At 44.2% G+C, this 13,311-nt stretch overlaps 1 protein-coding gene and 1 pseudogene across 2 annotated transcripts in view; one reads left to right on the top strand and one right to left on the bottom strand.

Annotated features, from left to right (window-relative positions):
* The first annotated feature begins 1,012 nt into the window (after positions 1 to 1,012).
* LOC102497372 (cell division control protein 42 homolog) overlaps positions 1,013 to 13,311 on the top strand; it is a 40,267-nt pseudogene continuing 27,968 nt past the window's right edge.
* The window catches only part of ANKRD13A (ankyrin repeat domain 13A), a gene marked incomplete at its 5' end in the record, with an annotated part of 42,259 nt that continues 36,509 nt past the window's right edge, over positions 7,562 to 13,311 (bottom strand). For both annotated transcript variants that reach the window (XM_014587606.2, XM_014587607.2), the window contains 2 exon segments: positions 7,562 to 9,635; positions 10,997 to 11,064. In XM_014587606.2, the coding sequence (XP_014443092.1) occupies positions 9,440 to 9,635; positions 10,997 to 11,064 (264 nt within the window).

Below are 13,311 nucleotides of genomic sequence, written 5' to 3'. Positions count from 1 at the left end.
TTATATAAATGAAGACAATTCCCCTTGGGATCTCATGAGTTTGGGTATAACCACCCAGAGTTCACAGAATGCTTTTCCTAGCTTTGTTGCATGATGCGTGAGGTGGTATTACCAGCTCCACTACAAATCCAGCCTTAACAATGCAGCGAGGTAGTGTGTGAGGTGGTAAAGCTTCAGGAGTCAGAAACCGGAGTAAAATTCCGGCTCTGCCACTACTGTATATAGTGTAGGGCCAAACATGTAAGTCAGTTTCCTCATTTGTTCAGCAAATGTTCATTGAACAAAATATGTTATTCTTCCAGTCTCTGGGACAGGTCAGTGAACAAGAATAAAGTTGTTGCCCCCAATGACTTTACATTCCAGAAACTTACAAAATGTACATTAAGTGGATAAGATAAATGATGATGCCTTAGGGCGAGCCGGGGAATGAACGAGAGAACCAGTGTTGGGGCTATTGTGGAGGAAATGGGAAGGTGGCAGATTTAGAAAAGGATATCCAAGGAAGGGTTCCCTGAGAAGGTAGCATCTGTAAAATGAGAATACAGTGTCTGTTTCTCAGACATGTGCGAAGATTTAATAAGGAAATACACAGATTCATAAACTTTTGATAGGTCCAAAGTGTACCTAGGGAGCCTCTGGGAAAGAGGCTCCTCCTGCCTGCCAAGAAGTGAGGAACGTTGGTCCTAGCGGAATGGTGGACTCGCAACGCTGTCCTGGACGGAACGTTAATCGGTGCGGAAAGTTGGCACGGGCGCAAACTGTAGTTATGGAGGAACATTAATCAGGGACGGACCGTGGGAGGGGCAAAACTTCACCCGGGGTTGCGTTACGCTGGCAATTCCGCGCGCCTGGTGGACCGAGGCAACGACGGAAGGTGGTGCGAGGAAGGAGACGGGCGGGGCTTACGGCGGAAGTGGGTGCCCCAGGGCTCCGGGCTGAGGAAGATGCTGCGTCCAGTGTGGCAGTGGCTATGTCTCAGCCTGTGCAGCCTCCTGGTGGGGCAAGCGGTGGCCCCGAGCCCAGTGGAGCCGCCAGAGCGGAGCCGGCCATACGCAGTGCTGCGTGGACAGAACCTAGGTGAGCCGCTGCGGGCTGGCGTTGGGGTCGGGCCTGCGCGCGCTTCCGTCGCTCCAGGCAGCGGGAAGTGTAGGTGACGGGATGTGTCAGGCCGCGGGATGTGTCAGGCCGCGGGATGCAGGCGGGGCCTCGCGAGCTGCGCAACCTCACCTCCAAAGGCTTGGGGTGGAAAGTCTGAGCTTTGCGGTCCTGCACATGGCATCGTATTCCGTACGTGCCGCTTGCATTTGTGGGAACTGAGGTCTGGCAGCCTGGATCTCAGTCTAGGCCATGAGACGCATCGTATACACACCGGTTTTTATGGGAGCTAGTACTCAGAAATAACAGTAAATGACAGCTCTTGAGCGTTTCTAGCACTTTGCGCACTTGATTCATTTGATCCTCACAACAACTTAATGAGAAAGGTACGGTTTGATGGACTTGACAGTAAATCTGCCTTTTGTCCTGCCAAAGGTCTCCCTTCCCATTGTACTTCCTTAATATATCTGTATGTCTGCAAAGTGGCTACATAGTGTCAATTCTGGATGATCTTGACTCTATCTGAATTCAGTACCTGCCAGGTATTGAACCCTTACTGTGTACCTAGCACCCTGCTAAATATTAATAGTTTCCGCACATTGTCGCACTTAATCCTTTTAACAGCATTTTCCCAACGTGGGTGCTACTTACATGTACATTCAGTTATTCTTTTTAGGCAGGAATGACCATTTTGAGCATGGTAGGACATTTAGCCGTAGCCCCAGCCTTTCTCTTCTACATGCCAATTGCACCCCTCAGCTTCAGTCAAGGTAATTCTAGTGTCTGCACACATTGCCAGCTATCCACTGGAGGCAAGAGCAGATGTCTAAACTATATATCTGCAGAGATGATTACAGAAATTGAGTGCTTCAAAACTTAACTTTTTAAAAATGTTTTTGCTATAGAGTGCATGTGCTAATCGGAGACAGAGGGAAAGTGAGAAAGCACCTTGCGGCGGGGATGGTAATGCCACAGTCCCTTTTCCATTCTCTCAGGATTTAGGGCATGCACTCACACGTGCCTGGCATGCTTTACAAGGGCCTAAGTCGAGGACTCGAACTGTGTGGTTGACCATGTGGGATCCAGCCACTTAACCACCACGCCACCTATTGGCCTGAAACTTAACATTTTGACATTGTTACCTCATCCAAGCAGAAGACTAGTTCTAGATGTCCCTGAACTGGAATGCTTTGCCTGTGAAGGGAGCTGCTTTGTCATGTACAGGACTATGTAGTGATCTGGGACAGCCTGGAAATGATAGATTAAAAAAAAAAAAAAACCCACTAGTCCTATATCACAGATAGTTTGAGAAATGCTGCCCTAGACAACTCTGTACAATGGGTATTTTTATCTCAATTTTCACAGAAGAGGAAAACAGACACAGAGAGGTAGCCTGCAAGTGTATTACACATGGGAACCTGAACCCTGTGTTCCTTACCACTGTACTGTGCTGCCTGTCGTGGTCATCATAATGGCTCTCATTTATCACGTGCTTAGTATATGTCCAACACTGTGTTGAGCACTGTACTTGCTTTGTGAGGTGAGTTCCATTGGTCCCATTTTAGGGCTGCAGAAAATGAGGCTCAGTAGTGGGAAGTGGACTCAAGGATGGACTCAAATAATCTCTTAAGATTTGGTCCGAGCCTGGATTTGAGCGACTGATACTGCATGCAAAATGCAGGGAAAGGTAGAACTATGACAAGTGGCAGAATTTATCACATGGGTAGCCATCCATATGGGTATCGCATACCTAACAACTCATAACTTAAAGCACTTTTTAATTTTTTTTTGAGAGGTTTTTTGCTATAGGGTGTATGCACTCACCAGAAAGACAGAGAGACAGAAAGCGAGAAATCACCCCCCACGGGGATGCCCACACCGCAGTCCCTTCTCCTCTATTCTCCTCTCAGGATCTGGGGCATTCACACACATGTGCCCGGTGTGAGTTTAAGCCACTGGGTCTGGGACTCGAACTGCAGTCAGCTACATAGGAATCCAGCAACAGTCATTACGTCAACTTCTGGTCCCTGACTTTTCAATTTTTTTACAGCATGTCTTAATCTACTAATTTCAGTCCTCTACATTTCAGCTTTTGCAGTTTTCCTTTTTTTTTTTAAGAATTAATTTTATTCATTCATTTATTTTAATTTGACCAGAGAGAGAGACAGAAAGAGAGCCACTAGGTTCGGGACTCAAACGGTGGTCAGTCATGTGGGAGTGTCCAGTGCCGTAACCAATTTGACCAGAGAGAGACAGAGTGAGAAAGAGAGAGAAAGTGGGAAAGCAAGCTACCAGGTTCGGAATTTGAACCATGGTTAGCCATGTGGGGGTCCAGTGCCTTTACCCACCATGCCATCTGTTGACCCCCGTGCTTTGGAAATTTTTTTAAAAAATTAACTGCCAGAGTATCTGCTCTCACCAAAAAGGAAGGGAGAGAGAGAAAGCACCCTGCCTGTGAGACTGGTCATGGCACAATTCTTTTCTGCATTTCTCCATTCTGTCGGAATTTTGGTAATCTGTTTTCCTCTGCAGTGTTGATGGGAACCATTTTCAGCATCCTGCTGGTGACCGTCATCCTTATGGCATTCTGTGTCTACAAGCCCATTCGGCGTCGCTGACAGCTGAGCACGCAATCCACAAGTATCTGGGAACAGGATAAGTTGTGTTATACACAAGCCAGTGAAGATACTGGAAACGGAAATTTCACATTTGGAAATGACCTTTGTCTGGACAGTTGGTAGATATGAAATAATTTAGGAAAAAAAAATCTACTAGCAGTTATTTTTTCCCTAACACCATAATGCAGATATTGGCCACCGGGTCTGCTTCTTACTGTTTCTTTTTGTAAGAAAAGGAAATTGTACTTGTTAAAAGAAAGGCCTGAAGCTCCAAAATGAAGTGATCCTGAAAAAGAAAACATGGTGTTTGTACGCATCACACCAGAAAGGATAATTAGTGCTTGATAGTAAGAGGAAGATGTAACATGTAGACACTGATGACTTAAGAACTTTGGAGGCACAGCAGGTTAGAAATCATAAGTATTTGTCATTACACTGATTGTTCTAGAGTCCTCTGGTTGCAAAGCAATGTCAGCTGTGGGGAACTTAAGCCATCTCTCCTCCCGTGTGTGTGGCTCAGCACACCACATCCCCACTGAAGTCAGGGTCACATCAGGTAGGCCTGTTACCATGTGTACTCTTGGTGTGCAGGGCTCTGGGGTTCGACTACAAACGTTACTAGTTGATGGGTCTAACAGTGACCTCCATCCTGCTCAGGCACACTGATATCCCTTAGAATGTACAGATGTCTTTGCAGCCCTCGGCCTATGGTAGCTTCTCAGCTTTAGAATTTAATATAGACCCAGCAGGAGCACTATTCAACTAGAGGTGGGAAAGGCGCAACCAAACAAGGCTGTGTTCACCATCTGGGCTGTGTGTGTTTACATGGATTTAATCTCAACTTTGAAGCTGCTATTAGTTTACACTGGTGGTAAATGGATTCTCCTCCTATTAATGATACTTATAAAGTGGTTATCAGTATTTATTTTAAAGGTGCTACACTTGATTTTTTGTTATTAAATTGAAATGCTTATCTTGTGCTCCTTTCAAGCCCAGCACTGATTTTTTTCTTTAACTTGCACTGAATGTGAAATAACTGATATGGGTTACTGTAACTGTTTGACTTAAGGATTTTGTTTGTAACATTATAACATTGAGCCATTGAAATGTGCACTGTTCTGTGCTTTTGAACAAAATGTCAATTAAAATTATAAATCCTAGTGTTGTTTTACTCCTAGTAATTGTTTCCCAGGGGTTTAAAATGCAGGTGTGTGTGTGTGCTTGGATCTAATCTAATCTTTTACAGAAGTAGTGTAAAGTGAAATTTTAAATTCGTATGTGAAATAACACTATTGCCCCAAGATTAGGTGTTGATTAAGCCATAATCAAACTCTCGAGCTGGGTCAGAGATCAGAAGACCCAGATTCAGATTCTTGTCTCAGCTCCAGTTACATACACCTGGAGCCTATTTCCTCATCTGTAAAATGGTGTTATACATACTTTTTTTTTTTTAAGAGATTTTTGCTATAGGATGCATGCTTTCTCAAGAGAGACAGAATGAGAAATCACCCCCTGCTCCCCAAGGGGATGGCCACACCACAGTCCCTTCTCCTTTCTCCTCTCAGGATTTTGGGCATGTACACACAGATGCCGGACATGAATTTCAAGCCTCCAGGTCCGGGACTTGAACCACAGTCAACCATGTGGGAGCCCAGTACCTTAACCACTATACCACCTGCTGGCCCCTACACTTAATTGTGAAGAACTAATGATGTGAGAACTACTGCAGATAAAACTGGAATCATCACTGTAGGCCTGTCTCATAGAATTTCGTGATATTGACTGGAGGAGGAGGAATGGGTAGGACCTCAAGAGACTCTGTCACTGACAGTCCCAGGAGCTCACATCTCCCCTGACACACTCTGTGTTTACATATCCCACCACAATAATTATTGCCATTTTTAGGATTTCGAAACATTTACTGTTTGCTCAATAATACAAATGGTGGCTCATGTTCCAGTTTTCAGGGGGTAGGGGAGGGTACTAGCAATATTATTATCCCACATAAAAACCCAGCCCATATCTTCATTTATGTTATTATCTGTCCTGTATGAGATTTCAAAGTAACATAAAAAGAGGGACTGGCCCAATGGCCTGGTGGTTGGGGGACCCACATCCCATGTAGCTGACTGGTTCAAGTCCAGCCCTGGTGGCTTGGGGGATGAGTCACATCACAATCCATTCTGTTTCTCCATTCGCGATTTTGGGTGTGCACACGTACACATGTCTGGCATATCTCAAGCTGACAGAGTCAAGACTCAAACCATATAATTCGTCATTTAAGATCCAGCTCATGTAAACACCAGGTCACAGGCTGGTTCAGGAACTTTGTTACACTTACTGGGTCACTGGAAAAGTCATGATGCAGTTTTGCATAGAAAAATAGGTCATGACTGTTCCCATGACCCAATAGTTCCTAGCACTGTATGACATGCTGAAGTTGTTGTTTCTGCTGATACTGGGTGACTCAAGCTTTAATGAACCCAGCCATAGACTATTCTGATTTTGGTTAGATAATCTATAGTTACCATGTCTCTTGACCTAATACACTTTCTTCCTAGTGTTCTTATGGTTCATGGTGTAGAAATTTACCTTCAGCAAAGCTGTTCCTTCACATCTTCCTGGAAATACCAAAACCATTTCTAGACCCCATGTTACTGGCCACCACCATTTTTGTTTTAACCAATAAATTTAAGTGTAGGATGAGTCTGGAAGCCCTGGTTACCATCTAAATTTCTAAAAACATTCTCGCAAAGCTTTGAAATACACTATCATTCACTGAAAGATTTGCAGCTGGCTTGGTTTGGCTTCCCCCTCCCCTTTTCTTTTTTTTTTATTTTTTTAACATTTTTGTCACAGGGTGTGTGTGCTCACTGGAGAAAGACAGAGACAGAAAAGTGAGAAGTCACCCTCTGGGAGAATGCTCATACCACAGTCCCTTTTCCCCCATTCTCTTGGGATTTTGGGTGCATACACACAGACATATCCACTTCTAGGAGCAGCCCCAACACTAGCTTTTGTTTCCACTTGGAACAAGTAGCATGGGATGTGGGCTGTGGAACCTGGGCAGGAAGGCAAGAGGAGCCTGCCACCTTTGTAATAGTATGCAGGTGAGCGCTGTGAAGGCGTTCTAGAATTCTAGGCAGCATCACAGGAAGTATGGATGCTGTGGTTCAAATGTATCCCCCCCAAATTCGTGTGATATTCAGTTGTGATGGTATTGAGAAGGTGAAAACTTAATCTGTGGGATTAAGGGGTGGGGCTCTTTTTTTTTTTTTTTTGGAGAGGATTTTTCGCTATAGGGTGCGTGCGCTCGCCAGACAGAGAGAGACAGAGAGACAGAAAGCGAGAAATCACCCCCCAGGGGGGATGGTCATGCCACAATCCCTTCTCCTCCATTCTCCTCTCGGGATCTTGGGCACTCACACACACGTGCCCGGCGTGAGTTTTAAGCCACCGGGTCTGGGACGCGAACCGTGGTCGACTACGTGGGAGTCCAGCGACATAGCCATTATGCTAACTGCTGGTTCCCAAGGGGTGGGGCTTTTGAGAGGAGATCAGGATTCAGGTCATCAGGGTGGAGTCCCCATGATTGAATCCTGAGAGAATATTTCACCATGGGATGCCCTGCACCCCTTGGGACTCTGGGGAGCCCCCACCAACAAGCAGACATTCATCAGATGTGACCTCTTGACCTTGGACCTCCAAACAAGGAGTAAACAAGCCTCTGTTCTTTATAAATCACCATTTCAAGTATTATAGTTCCTAAGCAACAGAATGAATGCAAACAGTGGGTGCAACCAGTCACTGGAACAAAATAATGTGGAAAGAAAAGACAACTCCAAGAATTCTTCAAATGTTGTATGAGCACCCTCTAAGGAAGCAGTCTTTATTTGCATTTTAAGAGTGAACACATGAAAAATGCTGCAACAGGTTGACACAGTGCTCAGTCCCTTTTTAAGTGACTTCCTAGGGAGAAAGTCCAAGACTTTGGGAAGCAGAACAATGGAATGCGAACACAGACATCACCTGTGATTCACCTTAGTGAGTAAACAACATGGCCTAACTGCAGCCATGCCGAAAAAGCGTCTTCGCTCGTGGTAAACGCCAAGTAGACGAGACGTTGAGCTGTGTGTAATGAAACGTGGTATTGCCTGTACTGGCCTCATGTGCAGAAGAGAGTCTTGGTCAGACCATGACAACAAAGGCAGACGGTTATATGGAATTCCAAGCACAATTCTTGTGTCTAGGAACATTTTACTGGCAATACTAACTGTATAATACAGACGTTAACTGGAACTGCAGTTTGTTTCTCTTCCTATCCCAAAACAAACACAACAGAGGAAATAGATGCAAAACAGAGGAGAACATTGTTTACCAGGTTATTTCAGTGCAGCCTATGGGGATGAATACACGCTCCAGAGTGAGGACAGCCCTCCTCTGTGTTCCCCAGGCTTTGGTATGCTGTGTGATAGTATTTACAGAAGGGTTAGACAAAATAGTTAACTACTAAAGGTATCCAAAAAAGGCCTGAGAAAATCCGGTTAAAATGTATAACCTTGTATTGCTACTGATGGGAGTAGTCACTTCTATATCTTTTAAAAATAATAAAAAGATTCTGTTAAAAAATATATTTATCCAGAAAGATGTTGATTTGAACTCTAAAAAGCAACGTGGAATTAACATTTTCCCTTTTGAATGGAGAGCCTTGGAGCTCAGTTACAAGCTCCTTTTCTGATTTTAAACCATCCCTCCCTCTTAGGTGAGACTAGAGCATGCAGTGGTGTTCTAGGCTTCTATGTGGAAATCCTTCTCTAGAGCAAGCACTGAACACATAGTGGTTTGGTTCTAACGCTGTTCCAGTCTTTTGGCCTGCTTGCCCACTTCAGAAACAAGCCCCAGGTCCCCCTAGCTGCTCCCTCAGGGACAGAATTAGCTGCCTTTGATTTAGCCTGGAGGATCCTGCTCTCAAAGGAACTGCCTTTACAAATTCAAATCAGATCCCTCAACAAGTGGAACGAGGTGGTTCTAAGCTATTAGTAATTTTTAAGGCTAAGGCAACATCCGTGGTCATTTGTATATCTTAATTTGATGCAAATAGTTCACCTTAATCTAAAATAGATCCTATACATAACTCCTCTTTAACTTGAGCTGGGGGGTGGAAGAGATGGAACAGGTGGAGATGGAGGAGGAATAATGACAGTGTCCTAGAAACCCTGTGCTGTACAAAGGTAAAAATAAAGAGTAGATCGGCACAGATTACCCATTTCTTTGGTGAACAATAAAGTCTCTCAGATTCTCAGAAACCACACTCTACAAAGGCTGTTGCTGCTCTCAAATAGAAAAGCACCCTGACTCTGCAATAACTTGTTTTGTTATCACTCCTTGATAAAAATGTATCTACAAACCTGCAGGGATTTTTTTTCCCCCTAAAGCTGGTAGTAAAAATGTGACCTGCAAGCCAATACAAATAATGGAAAGTGACGATGCTCTCTCCGCCTTAGCCTAGAGATGCGGCCTGCCAATCCCCGACCACCTCTCCTCTCCAGGGAGCTTCCTGGATGGGCCTGAGTGTCCCCAGTCCTGCACACCTCATGCAAAGAAGAGGCAGCGGCTGTCTGCTGCATATACGTGAGGTGTAATTCCTTGGCCCCAGGGCCCTGGTTGATGCAGAGCTTGCGTGTAGCCCAGAGCCTCTGTTTTGTGCAGCCTGTGGGTGGAAAGATCTATTTCTCAGTGAGTGACAGCTGTAGGACTTGCTGGAGTTCTGCCTCCTCCTCCTGGAGCCGGAGCTCCCGTTCCTCCAGCTCTTTGGCAGAGAGCTCCATGGCCAGCTGCAAGTCGCTATCAAAACGGCTCATCTCACTTGGGGCACTGGGACACAGGCCTTCAGTGCTGGTGAGGAGGCTCTCCTGGATGGCTCTGGGTTGGAAAACAGGAAGAAAGAAACAATCGTTTTTGTCATCATGGTGGCACCAGCAACCACGTTTTCTAACCGCTTACCCAAATGTGTACTATTCCGGGTATTTGATATGCATGATGCCATTTAACCCCCACAACTCTGATGGTGTAGGTGCATATAAGTGAGAATTGATGCTCAGAGGACTTGAGAAAACTGCCCAAGGTCATCTAGTTGCTGAGTGATAAGGCTGGGAATTGAACCTATTTTAAAGTGAAACTCAGGTTCTTCATAAATGGGCCATCACATCAGGCTACTTCAAAACCTTCATGGGAAAATGGAATTAAAATAGTTTAGGATCAGCAGATGGGGTGGTGGTTAAACTGTTGGCTCTCACATGACTGACTACACGATGTGAGTCCTGGACGAGATGGCTTTAAAAACACGCTGGGCATATGTGCATGCATGTCCAAAATCCTAAGGGGAGAATAGAGGAGAAGGGATTATGGTGTAGCCATCCCTCTTCGAGGGTTATTTCCTTGCTTTCCCTTTCTGTATCTCCAGAGAGCGCACACACACTATAGCAAATTTTAAAATAATTTTAAAAGGATAAAAGTGGCCACCAAGTGGCATGGTGGTTAAGGCATTGGATTCCTACATGGCTAACCATGGTTCAAATCCAGGACCTGGGAGTTAGAAAAATCACACCAGGTGTATGTATAAAATCTTGAGAAGAAAGGATTGCAGTGTGGTCATCTCCCCTGGGGGTGATTTCTCATTTTCCTGTCTCTCTCTAGGAAGCACATGGGCCCTAGGGTAAAAATTAAAAAAATAAATAAATAAATAAATAAATAAAATGAGTTTATTTTTTTCTCATAATATGCATTTTCTATTAACTTTCTCATGACCCCTCATACATGCCTTACATAAAGGAAAATACTTAGTAAAATACATGTTTGAATTTCTTCCATTAAAAAAAGATACTCTAATCTGTTGCTCTTCTCCAAAGTGTCATCATCTTTAAAATTTATACAGTACTTCTCACTAACGGCATCTACCCTTCCATGAAGATCAAATCAGTCAGAAAACATTTACTGTGGGCTGTGGGCTTTGCCTGTGAGCTAACAGCGGTTCTACCACCCAGTCGTAGAAACTTGTTATCAAGAGTTTAGAGCTATTTTGGTAAGTAACTGCCACAAGAGGAAGCAGGAGAGCTAAAGCTTTATCAAGTCTCTCCTGCTAAGTGCAGTGCCATGCATCTGCCTGCAGACAGAATGCACTGTGTGTGTTGGCCCACTGACCGGGTCTGTGGTGCTCTGCATTTGCCCGTGTACTAAGCGCCTGTGTTTACCTCCATTTAATCATCAAGTGTCATGTCAGTTACCTCTCATACTGGGCATCATAGACATGTGTCTGGCTGATCCCTCCATTCGAAGCTGGTCCTGAAAGATCCTAGCAAAAGCAAACGTGATGAACATGAATCCTTCTTAGAAGGAACAGGTGTCATACTGATGAGGAAATCAAAGCAGCAAGAACAGAGTTAAAGATATATTATTATTTATAAAAATACTTAATATTGATAGTGCTGAAAAACTGATGGAGACTTGAGTTACCTCAAAAACACCACCTAGGGGCTGGCAGGTGGCATGGTGGTTAAGGCACTGGACTTGCACATGGCTAACTGCAGTTCAAGTCCCAGACCTAGTGGCTTGCTTTCTCTCTATACATATGGGAAAATTAAAAATAGTAATAACAGGGGGACCAGCAGGTGGCGTGGCTAAGGGTGCTGGACTCCCACATGGCTGACTGTGGTTCACGTCCCAAATCTGGCAGCTTGCTTTCTCACTTTCTCTTTCTTTTTCTTTCACTCTGTCCCTCTCTGGTCAAATTAAAATTAATTAATTAAGATAAATAAAATGGTTCTTTTTAAAAATATATAATAATAGAGACCAGCAGATGGAATAATGGTTACATCATTGGACTCCCATATAGTTGACTGCAGTTCGAGTCCTGGACCCAGTGGCTTGAAACACACGCAGGGCACATGTGCATATGTGCCCAAAATCCCGAGACTGCAGCATAGCCAACCCCCACTGTGGGATGATTTCTTGCTTTCTCTCTGGTAAGCTTACACCCCCTATAGCAGAAAATCTCTCAAAAAAAAAATCATAAAAAAATAAAATTAATTAAATAATTATGTAAACAAACAAAAAACACCTAAATGCTAGGTACACCTCCCTGACTCAAAGCCACAACCTTCTAATACCTTACAGAAAATCGATCTATTAAAACCAGGTAATTCAAAGGTGTAATTCAGTATTTGTCGTGTTTGACTTTAGCTACTCCGCATGTCAAAATTTACAGTCTACAAGGTTTATATAGATACTGGGGGGGAGGGGGCAGCTAAGCTTACTTACACAGGAAAAAGGAACATATACTGGGCTGACAGCAATGTTTGGGTGGGTCTTCTCCCAGGAGGCCTCCCAGGGCTGACAGCAGTGTTTGGGTAGGTCTTCTCCCAGGAGGCCTCCCAGAAGGAATATACCTCAGAAAATTGAATGGGTTTGGGCATGGTCCATGTGGCAGCATTACCCAAGCACTAAGACTTAAAAATAGATCCAGACTAAAACACTGAGCCAATTGGGATGTTCGAGTGTGGGTACTGTTCTTAAAGCTTAGCGGCCCCATGAGGGCAGGGGCAGGGCTGCTTAACCAGAGAATTCCCAATGCCTGGCGTAAAGCAGGAACTCTGAGTGATAGAAGGAAAGAAGAAACCAATGAACAAACAAATGGATGGCAGTAGCCCAGGAGACACGAGAGAGTGGTAGAGGCAGACCAGACCCCACCCTAGTACAGCCGGGAGCCATCTGAGGTAGGTGACAGAAAAAGCCGATGTTGGAGAAGGACCTCAAGCCTCAGACTATCCCAGATAGGTGAGGCCTGGAGGGAGAATTGTAGAAGACGACGTAAGCTCTACTTTTCACTAGAGACTCAGAACTTAAGATGATGCCCCTTATAAAATAATTCAACACTGGAGTAAAAGAACTGGCACAGAAGGGCCCAGCTGCCATGGTGCAGTAGTAATGCAAGTGCCCTGCAAGGCTAGAAGCCATAGGGCTGACCAAGAGTTTGGATCCCCAAGTTGTCTTGAAAACATACAGGGCATGTGCATGGGCACCCAGGAAGGATCCTGAGGATCTGGACAGTTAGGCAAAAGAGATCCCAGCATGATATGATTCTGTCAGGGGTGCATCTCTCTCCTGCATGCGCTCACTATCATTAAAAGAAAAAAAATCTGCACACAGAATCAACAACCTTTTTCATCACTAAGCAACTACAACATGATGTTTGATTCCTTGGAGAGGGAATTGGATTAAAATCCACATCACTACCTTCACAATACGACAGTGTAAATTATCAACAGCATGAACTTAGTGGATCACTACTAGAAAATTATGAAGTATACCTCCAAAAATACCCAATTATTAGCTACATGGGTGAAGATGAGGAAACAAAGTAAATACAAGAATATACTGCCCGGGATTAAGCAAATGGTCTCTATAACAAGCTTTTACAAAAGCACAAATGCATAAAACATATCTATGTAAATACCGTGATTGTTTGAAATTTGTTCTTATAGTAAGTCTTTTTTTTTTTTTTTTTTTTTTTAAGAATTGTTTTTTTTGGGACCAGCAGTTG

This window comes from Tupaia chinensis, unplaced genomic scaffold, assembly GCF_000334495.1.
Source record: "Tupaia chinensis unplaced genomic scaffold, TupChi_1.0 Scaffold000226_1, whole genome shotgun sequence".
NCBI lineage: Eukaryota > Metazoa > Chordata > Mammalia > Scandentia > Tupaiidae > Tupaia > Tupaia belangeri.
The sequence above is the reverse complement of the archived record's forward strand: the minus strand, read 5'-3'. Positions and strand labels throughout refer to the sequence as shown.